Below are 12,393 nucleotides of genomic sequence, written 5' to 3' on the forward strand. Positions count from 1 at the left end.
CAATCTTGTGTAGAACACAGCAGAAATCCATCCATTCATTCATTCAATCATATTTATTGAGTGCTTACTGTGTGCAGAGCACTGTACTAAGCTCTTGGGAAGTACAAATTGGCAACATATAGAGGCGGTCCGTACCCAACAATGGGCTCACAGTCTAGAAGGGGGAGACAGACAACAACACAAAATAAGTAGACAGGCTTCAATACCATCAGAATAAATAGAATTATAGTTATAGACACATCATTAATAAAATAGAGTAATAAACATGTACAAGTGCTGTGTGTATCAACAAGCTGTTGATAGAGTCATCCCAACTCTGAACCTCCTTGTAGAGTTGAACCCCCAGAACAGATCTGAGGCCTTTGCTGGGCCTTTCTGGGCCCCTCCATCCCAGAATGAGGCACTTCCCCTTCTCCCCCCGGCCCCTCGTAGTTCACAGGGGAAAGTGAGTATACCGCCAACCCTTGTCCGTGATCTCCCTCTGGCCCAGAACTCCTTTCTCCTTCATATCTGACAGTCCTCCCAACCTTGAAACCCCTCCTAAAAATCACACCTCCTCGAAGAAACCTTCCCTGACTTAGTCCTCATTTCCCCTTTTGTGTTGCCTATGGATGTGGATTTGTACTCTGATGAATTTTTTCACCCCGACAGAATTTATGTACCTAATCTATCTTTAATTTAATGTCTGTTTTCCCCAGATAGTTTGTAAGCTCCTTGTGGGTGGGGACTGTGTCTCCCTATCTACTGTTTTGTAATCAGTCAGTGGTCCTTATTGAGCATTTACTGTGTGCAGGGCACTGTGCAAAGCGCTTGGGGGAAGTAGAATTCAATAGAGTTGATAGACCTGTTCCCTGCCCACAAGGAGCTTATGGTCTAGAGGGGGAGACAGACATTCATATAAATAAATCGATGACAGGGACATAAGCGCTGTGGATGGGGTGAATATTAAGTGTGTAACAGGCACTTATCCAAGTGCACAGGTGATAAAGTCTCCCCCTTCTAGACTGTGAGCCCATTGTTGGGTAGGGACCGTCTCTGTATGTTGCCAGCTTGTACTTCCCAAGCACTGAGCACAGTGTTCTGCACACAGTAAGCGATATCTCATTCCGCGATACCCACCTGGCCCACGGCCCACCCTGGCTTGACCTACAGGAAGTCCCCACGCCACGCCAACCCCTCCATCCGTGGCCCGCGCCCCAGGTTTGCTTTGCTGATCAGCTGTCTGTGGCAAAGACCCCAGACCTTCCTTCAGTGCCTCCTCCCTGCATCAGATCCTTCCACATCCTCCCCAAACTGTTACAGCTTGGTTGGGGTCTTGGGTTTCCCAAGACTTGTAAGGGTCAGGGAGCAGCAGTCAGGGGAAACTGGAAGGGGGTGGGGTGGGGGAAGCTGGAATCTCACCCATCCCGTAATGCACGAACCCTAAACTATGGCCTCCAGTTATGAGGTGCCATTCTAGATTGTGAGCCCGCTGTTGGGTACGGACCGTCTCTATATGTTGCCAACTTGTACTTCCCAAGCGCTTAGTACAGTGCTCTGCACACAGTAAGTGCTCAATAAGTACTGTTGAATGAGTGAATGAATTTGGCCTCCCTGGATAGGCAGCAAGATAAAAATACCTACTTGGTTTTCAAACTAAGGCCAAACACAAAGAGAGGCAGTGAACATCTTGTACATATTACACTAGTCCTGTTTCTTTGCTGTTTTTTTTTCCAGTGGCATTTGTTATGCGCTTACTATGTGCCAGACACTGTACAAAGCGTTGGGGCAGATACAGGCAAATCATTTTAGATACAGTCTCTGTCCCACATTGTGCTCACAGTCTTAATCCCCATTTTGCAGATGAGGGAACTGAGGCACAGAAGAATCAGATGACCTACACCAAGGTCACACAACAAACAAGGGGCAGAGTCAGGATTAGAACCCAGGTCTCTCTGCCTCCATTCATGCATTCAATCATATTTATTGAGCGCTTACTGTGTGCAGAGCACTGTACTAAGCGGTTGGGAAGTACAAATCGGCAACATATAGAGACGGTCCCTGCCCAACAATGGGCTCTCAGTCTAGAAGGAGGAGACAGACAACAAAACAAAACAGACAGGCGTCAGTACCATCAGAATAAATAGAATTATAGCTATATACACATCATTAATAAAATAAATAGAGTAATAAATATAGACCACAACTGCTTCTCTTTCCCTGCTTTCTACTTTCACATCTCTTCATTACTAGGTGCCCAAGAGACAACTGTTCAGCTAGGCGGCATCACCTAAATTCTTGATAGGATTCTAATCCTAAAATATTCAAATAAACCACACTAGTTCTAGAGCACACCCTAACACACCTGCCAATCGATGGTCTTTTAGACTGCGATCTCATTGTGGGCAGGGAATTCATTCATTCATTCAGTCGTATTCATTGAGCGCTTACTGTGTGCAAAACACTGCACTAAGCGCTTGGGAAGTACAAGTCGGCAACATATAGAGACGGTCCCTACCCAACAACAGGCTTACAGTCTAGAAGGGGGAGACAGACAACAAAACAAAGCATGTAGACAGATGTCAAAATCGGCAGAACAAACAGAATTATAGCTATATGCACATTATTAGCAAAATAAATAGAATAGTAAATACATACAAGTAAAATAAATAGAATAATAAATCTGTACAAACATATATACGGGTGCTGTGGGGAGGGGAAGGAGGTAGGGCTGGAGGGTTGGGGAGGAGGAGAGGAAAAAGAGGGCTCAGTCTGGGAAGGCCTCCCAGAGGAGGTGAGCTCTTAGTAGGGCTTTGAAGGGAGGAAGAGAGCTAGCTTGGCGGATGTGTGGAGGGAGGGATGTGTCTGTTACACTGTAATATTGTACTCTCCCAAGCCCCTCTCAGGGTTGCACCTGGAGAGCTTCCAGTACTCTTCCAGTCTTGGCTACAGGAGGGAGAGTCAAGCAGAGGCCTACCCATTCCATTCCTAGCTTGGGCAGTGGCTAGCGAGTGGAAGGCAATCTGCTACAGGTCAAACCTCCCCTGTGCTGGGCAGCAGAAATGTTAGGCTGACTTCAGTACTTCATTTGGGTAGTTAGTGTCTACCAACTTTGTTATATTGTGCTCTCCCAAGCGCTTAGTACAGTACTGTGAACACAGTATGACCTCAATAAATGCTATTGATTGATTGATTTCAAGGTATCAGTTTTCCCCTTTATGATCCCCATCTTGATTCAGTCATATTAAGCCACTGTCTAGGATCTCTGTCCCCTTGTTCAGAGTGACTGTATTAAACTTCCTCTGGAGAGTTAGGTTCATGGCAGCCTCTAACTATGGAGCTGTGAATAACCCATGTCAGTTTGAGAGATGGGCTAGTTTGCCTTCTGTCCTCTGAGGTTATTTGGAGTGGCAATTTAAGTAAAGCTGAGGGATTGAGTTCACATTTCTGGCTTGAACTTCTTGTAAATGTCTCAGCCTAAGCAGTCTTGACTGCTGGCTGCATTTTGTAAGAAAGCTCCAGTTTAGCAGCTGAAGGCAGTAGGGGAAAGCATAATGCCCAAAGGTCATTAATTCTTGAAGTGGAATTTGCTGGAGAGATAATGGATGAAACCTGACTCTGCTTAGCTGTCAGCTCCTTTAACTAGGAGACTTGGGAAGCTTGTCTCTCAAGATGGTCAGATTTGGGTATCTATGACGTACCAGTAAATTTTCCCTGTTCTCTGAATTGCCTTATGACAATCATAGATCTTTCAACCCCATGACTGCCCACCACTCAGGTTATTCATTCATTCATTCATTCGTATTTATTGAGCACTTACTGTGCGCAGAGCACTGTACTAAGCGCTTGGGAAGTACAAGTTGGCAACATATAGAGATGGTCCCTACCCAACAACGGACTCACAGTCTAGAAGGGGGAAAACACATTTTTAAGAATGAATTACCTGATTTCTGCTTTTCTGTTTTCATCCTGTTAGCTTTTAGAAATGCCATAGCATTGTGCCACGAGCACATGGTTATCAGTGTTCATTTAAAACTAGCTTAGGTGTTTGTAATCATCAAGAGTGTTGTGAAGTTTAGGAAGTAAATAGCAAACTGCTGGACTTCATTACGAAGTCATTTGCCTTTATAAGTTATATGAGTAATCAGTTATTTGTTTCTTGTTCCCCGTAGAATTTTTTTGCTCACAAATGAGCACAGTCAATGATGGTTCTGCAACAAATTGTTTGTTAAGGTGGCCTCTTTCCTTTATTGGACAGTGAGCTAGTTTTCTTAACCACAAAATAACCCACTTTTTAACATTGTTTCATCATAAGGTTTTAAGAATGCCCCAAGTTAGAAAATTAAATAGTTTAATCAGAAAAAATTTATGTTAACAATCATTTTTCTCTACAGAGAAAGTTTTTACTACTGTCAGCAGCATCCCCGTCATAGACAAATTACACTTTCAAATGTGTATTTCATATGCACTCAATTCTTCCATAACATATGTTTTTACTATAGGTTTTTTGATAGAATAGGGAATTAGGGAACATTCTTCCAGCAACACATCTGGCTAGATTGCATTGTGATGTTGGAAGGAATGTTTGGGCACATATAAACAGTGCTGGTCAAGGCTGGTCTGTAAGGTCCTTATGGGTATCAGCACTGACCCCTAGTCCACTTTCTGCCTCTGGCCTGGAACACCCTCCCTCCTCAAATCCAACAAATACTCTCCCCACCTTCAAAGCCTTGTTGAAGGCACATCTCCTCCAAGAGGCCTTCCAAGACTAATCCCCTCCTTTCCTCTTCTCCCACTCCCTTCTGTGTCACTCTGCCTTGCTTCTTCCCCCATCCCAGCCCTACAGCACTTATGAACCTATCTTCAATTTATATATTTGCATTGATGTCTGTGGGCAGGGAATATGTCAGTTTATTGTTGAATCGTATTCTCCCAAGTGCTTAGTATAGTACTCTGCACACAGTAAGCACTTAGTAAATACAACTGAATTGAATTGGGCAGGGTTGCACCTACCAACTCTTGTATTTTAAATAATAATAATAATTGTGGTATCTGTTAAGCACTTACTATGTGTCAGACACTGTTTTAAGCTCTGGGGTGGATGCAAGCAAATCAGGTTGGACACAGTCCCTTTCCCGCATAGGGTTCACAGTCTTAATCCCCATTTTACAGATGAGGTAACTGAGGCACAGAGAACTTAAGTGACTTGCCCAAGGCCACACAGCAGACAAGCAGCAGAGTCGGGATTAGAACCCAGGGCCACTGACTCCCAGGACCATGCTCTATCCACTAAGCCACGCTGCTTCTCTGGCAGACCTGAAGTCCTTGGGGATGCAGAATATTGGTTAGCTGAGTGGTGACCAAGTCATTTGGAAATAACATTTTGAATCTAGTGGAAAATCAAAAAATGCTGATTAATCCCTCAAATCCTGAAAGAACAAAAAGGGTATAGCAGGCAAAATAAAAATACATTTTAGCACTTTATTGTTTTATCGGAGGTATTTCTAGCCATTAGTACATTAGTACTCATCATTCCCTTGAGATTACTGGTGGGGTTTCTGGATGACTGGTGGAGAGAAATGAGAGAGAGATGATAAGTGATTTGCCTTAAGGCCCTGTCCTATGGTTTAAGAACACAGGACAGGTCCAGGGATGAAGTCAGGTTTGCTTAACCATACACTTTATTTGGAACGGACCACTCTTATTGTGTTTCTCTTCTTTCTTCTTCTCCCCTCTGTTTTTTCTGTCATTCTTTCTCTCCTCCCATTCTCTCTCCTTTGCTCTTTCTTTTCCTCCTTTCCCTCCTCTGTCTTTAACACCTTTATCCTGTTTACAGTCCTAAGAATTGGAACATAATTTACATTGGATATGTGTGATTGAAAACTTTCCCCCCTCATCAATTTGACTAATTTACACGATTTCTGTTCATCTCTCCCTTCCCTCCATGTCTGTCATCTTTTCTTTCAGAATCTAAGCTGGCTGGAGGAGAAGGAGAAGGAAGTCGTCAGTGCATTGCGTTACTTTAAGACAATTGTGGACAAAATGGCAATTGACAAGAAGGTGTTGGAGATGCTTCCAGGCTCAGCCAGCAAGGTGCTGGAGGCTATTCTACCCTTAGTGCAGAGTGACCCTCGGATTCAACAGAGGTGAGTTTTTTTGAGGGTTTCTGGGCAAGAACAATCGCAGGCCTTTCATTTCTGCTTCTCTTCAAACTCAAAGCTCAGAGGAACAGTTTGGAACTTTTGACATAAAAAAAGTGGTTGAAGTCAGTTGAACATTGAATGAGATTCCTGTAACAAGTAGAAAGATCGAGACATTAAGAAGACCTCTAAAGTCAGGGTACCAGTGCTGCTTTGGGGACACAGGCACAAGGTTAATCTGGGCCTCAATCAAGTACATCACCTTTAGGATGCAGAAGCCTACTGTGTTGAGGTCCTCAGTTTTCACCAGTACTAAGAATAGCTCTTACACGTGCTCACCATCATGTCGGATTACCAACTGAGCCCAAACACTCTAGAAAACCTGTCCAGCTGACACTCTTAATTATTATACTCTAATATATGTTTCCCTTGAGGGCTGGGGCCATAGTTTGGCCTGTAACCACCACTGTTAAATATTGTAAAAGTGAAATAAATTACCTAAATTAAAATAAACCAGGAGATGTATTGAACTGCTGTCTTATTCCCTAATAGATTTTATGTTTTCCCTTCTCAATACCTGTTGAGGATAAATGCATCTAAATTTTGATATCACAAGGTGGCTTAGGGTGTGAGGATCCCCTGAGACCTAAGTATTTATGAGCTGCTTCTAGAAGTTGGCAGGAAAGAGAAAACATTTCTTCAGGGAAATTAAAGCAGTTGTCTCTCATACTACCCAAGAAACTCCCAACCATCTGGGCTTTCTACCAGATTCTCAGGGAGTCCATTTTGTCATTTGACCAGACCACGGACTGGTAGCTCGTTTAAACCATTTTGAGGCCCAATGTATTTGTTTTGTGTTGACAGAATAAAGAAGATGCCTGTTTGTACATTTTCTCTTTGTGGTAGCAAAGTCCACTCCTGGCTTACTTGATTTTAAGCAAACTGCAATTAAGCCCCTCTTTATAGGGATTGGCTAAAGTAATATGTTTAATGAATTAGGGGACCAGGGCTGACCCCAAATATATGCTCTATTTATAGACGTTCACTTGACAGAGGAGCAAATGGGAAAAGTCAAAAATATAATGTGTAAAAAAACCCTCAGGCTTTATTCTGTAGAATTGAGTTGTGGTAGTAGTTGAAATTCATGCATTTATCTGATTCCGAAATTCACAAACTAGTACTTTCCTAGAATCTTTGCCCTATTTGTCCGATGCTTGTTGGCATTCAGTGGGTTTTAAAATGTATTTTTTATGTGTTATGCTAGGGTTGATTTTTTTATTTGCATAATCGCCTTTGAGAGGACAAAAAAAAATGACAGCACTCATTCGGTAAATCATCCCCGTGGCTCAGTCTGTAATGAGATAATGAGGTGTGTGGGAGTGGACATCTCATGACGTGACTTTACCAAGGAAAGCCATCCTTTATCTCTCTGCCTTTGAGTGATACCCTTAAAAGACATTTCCTCAAATGGCAGTTTCTAAGCTAAGTCTTAACTAATTCTCTTTATTTTCTCTAAAGGTAAGTGGCATGGTAGCTTAGGGAAAAGCAGAACTAATTAATTATCCTCCACTTAGAATCATCACTAATGTTTGTAGACAGAAGCGTGTTAGGGCAGGCATACTGCATGCATAAATGAAAGATTTTTTTGTATTTCAAAAATAGGGATATGGCTGATTTATTGTGTAGAATTTTCTGTACTACATGCCCCTTTGCGTTCCTTCCATGAATTAGCACTCGAAAGGTCAATCATTTCGAGCCAACAGAATGCAAGAAAACTGCATTTCATTAATTCAATCGTATTTACTGCTCAGTTGATGCAGAATCAGCTGTTCAGTAACTAACTGTGTTAGTATCAGAGGGATGAAATTTATTATATAAATTAATTGTATAAAATGGTCTCCTCAATTATTGCCTCTTTGGGAGATTAGTGGAAAGAAATGGGTGCTCTGAAGGAAGCAGCATGGCTTAGCGGACCGAGCATGGTCCTGGGAGTCAGAAGGCCCTGGGTTTTAATCCTAGTTCTACCATATGTTTGCTGTGTGACCTTGGGTAAGTCACTTAACTTCTCTGTGCCTCAGTTACCTCATCCGTAAAATGGGGGTTAAAACTGTGAGCCCCGTGTGAGACATGGACTATGTCCAGCTTGATTAGCTTAGTACAGTCCCTGTCACATAGTAAGTGCTTAAATACCTTTTTTTTTAAAAAAAAGAATGGAGCAAGGCCAGAATAAGGAGAGAGATGGATTCCTCTTTAGGTAAATAGAGGCTTTAGTCAAGGAAGTCTGGTGCAGAATGGAAGAATTGAAAAGCAAGGGCCCAATTCTTTCAGTATCAGGAAAGTAGATGGTTGATTTTAGAAAAACGAGCTCACTTTTTCAAGTCAGAATAATACCACGAAGGTGCTAGAACAGATAATTCATTAAATAAGCCTTGGAAGTCCATTAGAGGTCATTCCATAGCCCTGGAAGATCTTACTCCCATGGTTCAGTGCTTTTCCTTGAAAAAAGGGAATGGGATCTGACCTCAGTGCTTTTATATTAGCAACTTTTTAAACAAATATTGTTTAAATGGAATGGAGACAATTACTTCTTAAGACATAACAGAAAAAAAAGTTTGAACAGTATGAAAAGTGGCTATATTTTTTTGGCTGTTACTGCATTGCACTGAATTTAGAACAAACTCAAAATAAATAAACCTGATTTTTATTAGTGTAAATTACATCACATTTTAGGACCTTAAACTTCGTCAAGTTTTTATTCTTAGAATAATTTTAGCCAGTGCTTTACCTCTGAGATCATGATTCAGAGTGTCAGTAGCATCTGAGAAGCCATGCTTTTTACTTGAAGTCTATTTCAGAGGGATTTCTAATGAATTACTGTATCTGCAAAGAGGTAATAGTTCCTTCCAAAGAATCTGCCTGCAGAAACCCACATCCCTGCCACAGGCAAGAGGCAAGTTATAAAGCAACAATGTACTGTTTTAGAACAAAAAGTGACACCAACTTGTTAAGAAAATAGGTGCTTTATAAAGAATTTAATTGAAATTTGGTATCAAGGCAAGGGATGAAAGGTGGTGAAGGAAAAATGTCTTAAATCAGGCTCTTCATTTCAGAATCTTAAAATATTTTTGTCCTCTCCAGCTCTGCAATCTCTTCCTGCTACAGCCGTGTATACCAGAGTCTAGCCAATCTGATTCGCTGGTCTGATCAAGTGATGTTAGAAGGTGTGAACTCAGAAGATAAAGAGATGGTGACAACTGTCACAGGTGTTATAAAGGCTGTGCTTGATGGAGTGAAGGTATAGTGTTCCAGATGTAGCATGTTGTAGAAAGGGAAGTATTTATTTGTAAATAGAAAACTTATGCATGCAAAAAATGAAGGTCTTATTCCTGAATTGAATACATTCTAATCTCTCCAGTCTGTTCTGGCCTGAATGAGTTTTCCCATTTCCTATCTGCCTTACTTTTAAAAGTAACCCAGATAGTTACCTAAAGCAGGAATAGTCTCTATTTACTCTCTCATACTGTCTCAAGTGCTTAGTACAGGGCTGTGCACACAATAAGCACTCAGTAAATACCCTTGATTGATTATAAGGACATGTGCTTTTAAAGCACTCACCATTGTGGGGTGACAAGCTGCCAGAAACAATCAACCTTTATTGAGCATTGTATTTGTTTTCAGTGATGTTTCATATTGAGACTCTGGATTGCAGGATTGAGTGTGTAGCAAAGCCTATTGAAGGCGTATCTCCTCAAAGAGGCCTTTCCTTAACTATGCCCTCTTTTCTTCTTCTCCCACTCCCTTCTGTGTCAGCTGTCCTGCTCCCTTTATTCATCTCCCCTCAGCACTGCAGCACTTTTGCATATATCCGTAATGTATTTATTCATTATATTAACGTCTGTATCCCTCTCTAGACTGTAAGCTCATTGTGGACAGAGAATGTGTCTGTTCATTGTTCTATTGTACTCTCCCAAGTGTTTAATACAGTACTTCGCACACAGTAAGCGCTCAATAAATACAACTGAATGAATGATTGAATTAATGAACAGAGTTTTATGGAAATGTTTGGGGTAAATGCTCAGAGAAATAACTAACATGTCCATTGTACCTTTTCGTTTTCTGGAAAGTATATCCAGGGTATTGTTTTTGAGCAAATAACAGCAAATAGCAAACTACAGTAAAGCAGCCCCCGTCCTCAGTACTCTAAAAGATTAGTCAGAGCACACAATTCCTTCTGCGTTCCTTCTCCAACCCTAAACTCTTGAGTTTTGACTGTAGAAGCTGCTAATAATGCCCGTGAGTAGAATGCCCCGTCAGAATTATTGCATTTCACTATTTGCCCGTACGAGTTTCCTCCCATTTTTAAATTCCCACATCTCCATTGTCAACTTCTTGTCAGATGCAGTTATGCAACTCCCTCTCCAAGTTCTGTGATAGCTAAGGCATTCCTGCTTTTACATATTCACTCACCTTCCTGGTACTGCCAAGACTTCAGGAAATTCGTTCATTCAATCGTATTTATTGAGCACTTACTGTGTGCAGAGCACTGTACTAAGGAAATGTAATCATTTAGCTTTAAAGGACAGGAAGCAGCATGGCATAGTGGATAGAGCATGGGCCTGAGAGTCAGATAGTCATTGGTTCCAATTCTGGCTCCACCACTTGTCTATTGCTTGTCCTTAGGCAAGTCACTTCAGTTCTCTGTGCCTCAGTTTCGCATCTGTAAAATGGGGATTGAGACGGTGAGGCCCCCGAGCAACAGGGACCGTATCCAACCCGATTTGCTTGTATCCACCCCAGCACTCAGTACAGTGCCTGGTATTATTATTATTATTGTAATTGTGGAATTTGTTAAGCGCATACTATGTGCCAAGCACTGTTCTAAGCACTGGGGTAGATACAAGGTCATCAGGTTGTCCCACATGGGGCTTACAGTCTTAATCCCCATTTTACAGATGAGGGAACTGAGGCCCAGAGAAGTTAAGTAAATTGCCCAAGGTCACACAGCAGACAAATGGCAGAGCCGGGGTTAAAACCCATGACCTCCGACTCCCAAGCCCGGGTTTTTTCCACTGAGCCATGGTACTTAGTAAATGCTTAACAAATGCCATTATTATTGTAATCATTACTAACAATAATAATAATAATCAGTGGTATTTATTGAGTGCTTACTGTGTGCAGAGCACTGTACTAAGTGCTTGGGAGAATGTAGTTCAGTAGAGTTGGTAGCCCCATTCCCTGCCCACCTGCACATCTCTTCCAAGAGGCCTTCCCAAACTAAGCCCCACTTTTCCTCATCTCTCACTCCCTTCTGAATTGCCCTGACTTACTCCCTTTGCTCTTTCCCCCTCCCAGCCCCATAGCACTTATGTACATATCTGTAATTTTATTAGTTTGTATTAAATCTGTCTCCCCACCTCTAGAATGTAAGCTAGTTGTGGGCAGGGAATGTGTTGTACTCTCCCAAGCACTTAGTACAGTGCTCTGAATCCAGTAAGTGCTCAATAAATATGATTGACTGAATGAATAAATGAAAGAGTTTACAAAAAGACTTGTTCCTGCTTAAATATAAACCAGTCTCCAAAGGAGAAGTTCATTGCCCAATGAGGTCATAGTTTCCCCAGCTGACTCACCTAAATTTGGGACACCTTAAAAGAAGATATCCTATACTGTAAGTGAATTTAGCCCAAATGGGAGGGCCCAGCAACACATAACAGAAATAAAAAACATCCGCAAGGGTTTTTTAGTCATCGCAGTTGGAGGAGAATGTTGGCACATTACTTCAAAGTGACTCACCACCATTGATGAAGTTCATTCAATTGTTAGATGCAAGAGTCACCAGTATTTTTTAATGTCTCCTTTTTTTCCTGAATGAGTAATATGGTTGATCAAATGCAGAGAGTGGTTCCTCTCAAAGAAGCCATGGAAAAGTAATTTTTTCTAATGTAATTCATTTTGTCCCTTTTTCATTAAAATTGTATTGGGTTCTCTTTTCATGAAAGCGTTCCACAGGATGATTGTAGAGACTTTTGCATTATAGAATAATATTCAACAACCAACAGAATGGAATTTTTAAATTTGAAAGTGCAATAAGGCATTTGCCTGTAGAAGTACTGATCCCAAAACTATTTGCCTTAATTTCTCTTTTACTCTTAGCTTTCACCGTGTCACACCTTCATTTCCTATTCTACCCTAGATAATCTTTAGTTTCATCGTATCCCATGTTTTCAAAAGAGTTTTTCAGATTTAGTGTCACTAACCTTCTTTCCCTTCCTAG

General features: G+C 41.5%; 1 protein-coding gene and 1 non-coding gene across 8 annotated transcripts in view; both read left to right on the forward strand.

Moving 5' to 3' along the window:
* RAPGEF1 (Rap guanine nucleotide exchange factor 1) overlaps positions 1-12,393 on the forward strand; it is a 165,448-nt gene that overhangs the window by 83,485 nt on the left and 69,570 nt on the right. For all 7 annotated transcript variants that reach the window (XM_038745183.1, XM_038745185.1, XM_038745184.1 and 4 more), the window contains 2 exons: positions 5,947-6,125; positions 9,258-9,414. In XM_038745183.1, the coding sequence (XP_038601111.1) occupies positions 5,947-6,125; positions 9,258-9,414 (336 nt within the window). The remainder of the gene's footprint in view (positions 1-5,946; positions 6,126-9,257; positions 9,415-12,393) is intronic.
* LOC119927665 lies at positions 2,876-3,013 on the forward strand. Its single transcript, XR_005450646.1, has one exon. It is a non-coding gene; the product is annotated as a small nucleolar RNA SNORA7 (small nucleolar RNA).

The sequence above is a fragment of the Tachyglossus aculeatus genome, chromosome 4, assembly GCF_015852505.1.
Source record: "Tachyglossus aculeatus isolate mTacAcu1 chromosome 4, mTacAcu1.pri, whole genome shotgun sequence".
NCBI classification, from domain to species: Eukaryota; Metazoa; Chordata; class Mammalia; order Monotremata; family Tachyglossidae; genus Tachyglossus; species Tachyglossus aculeatus.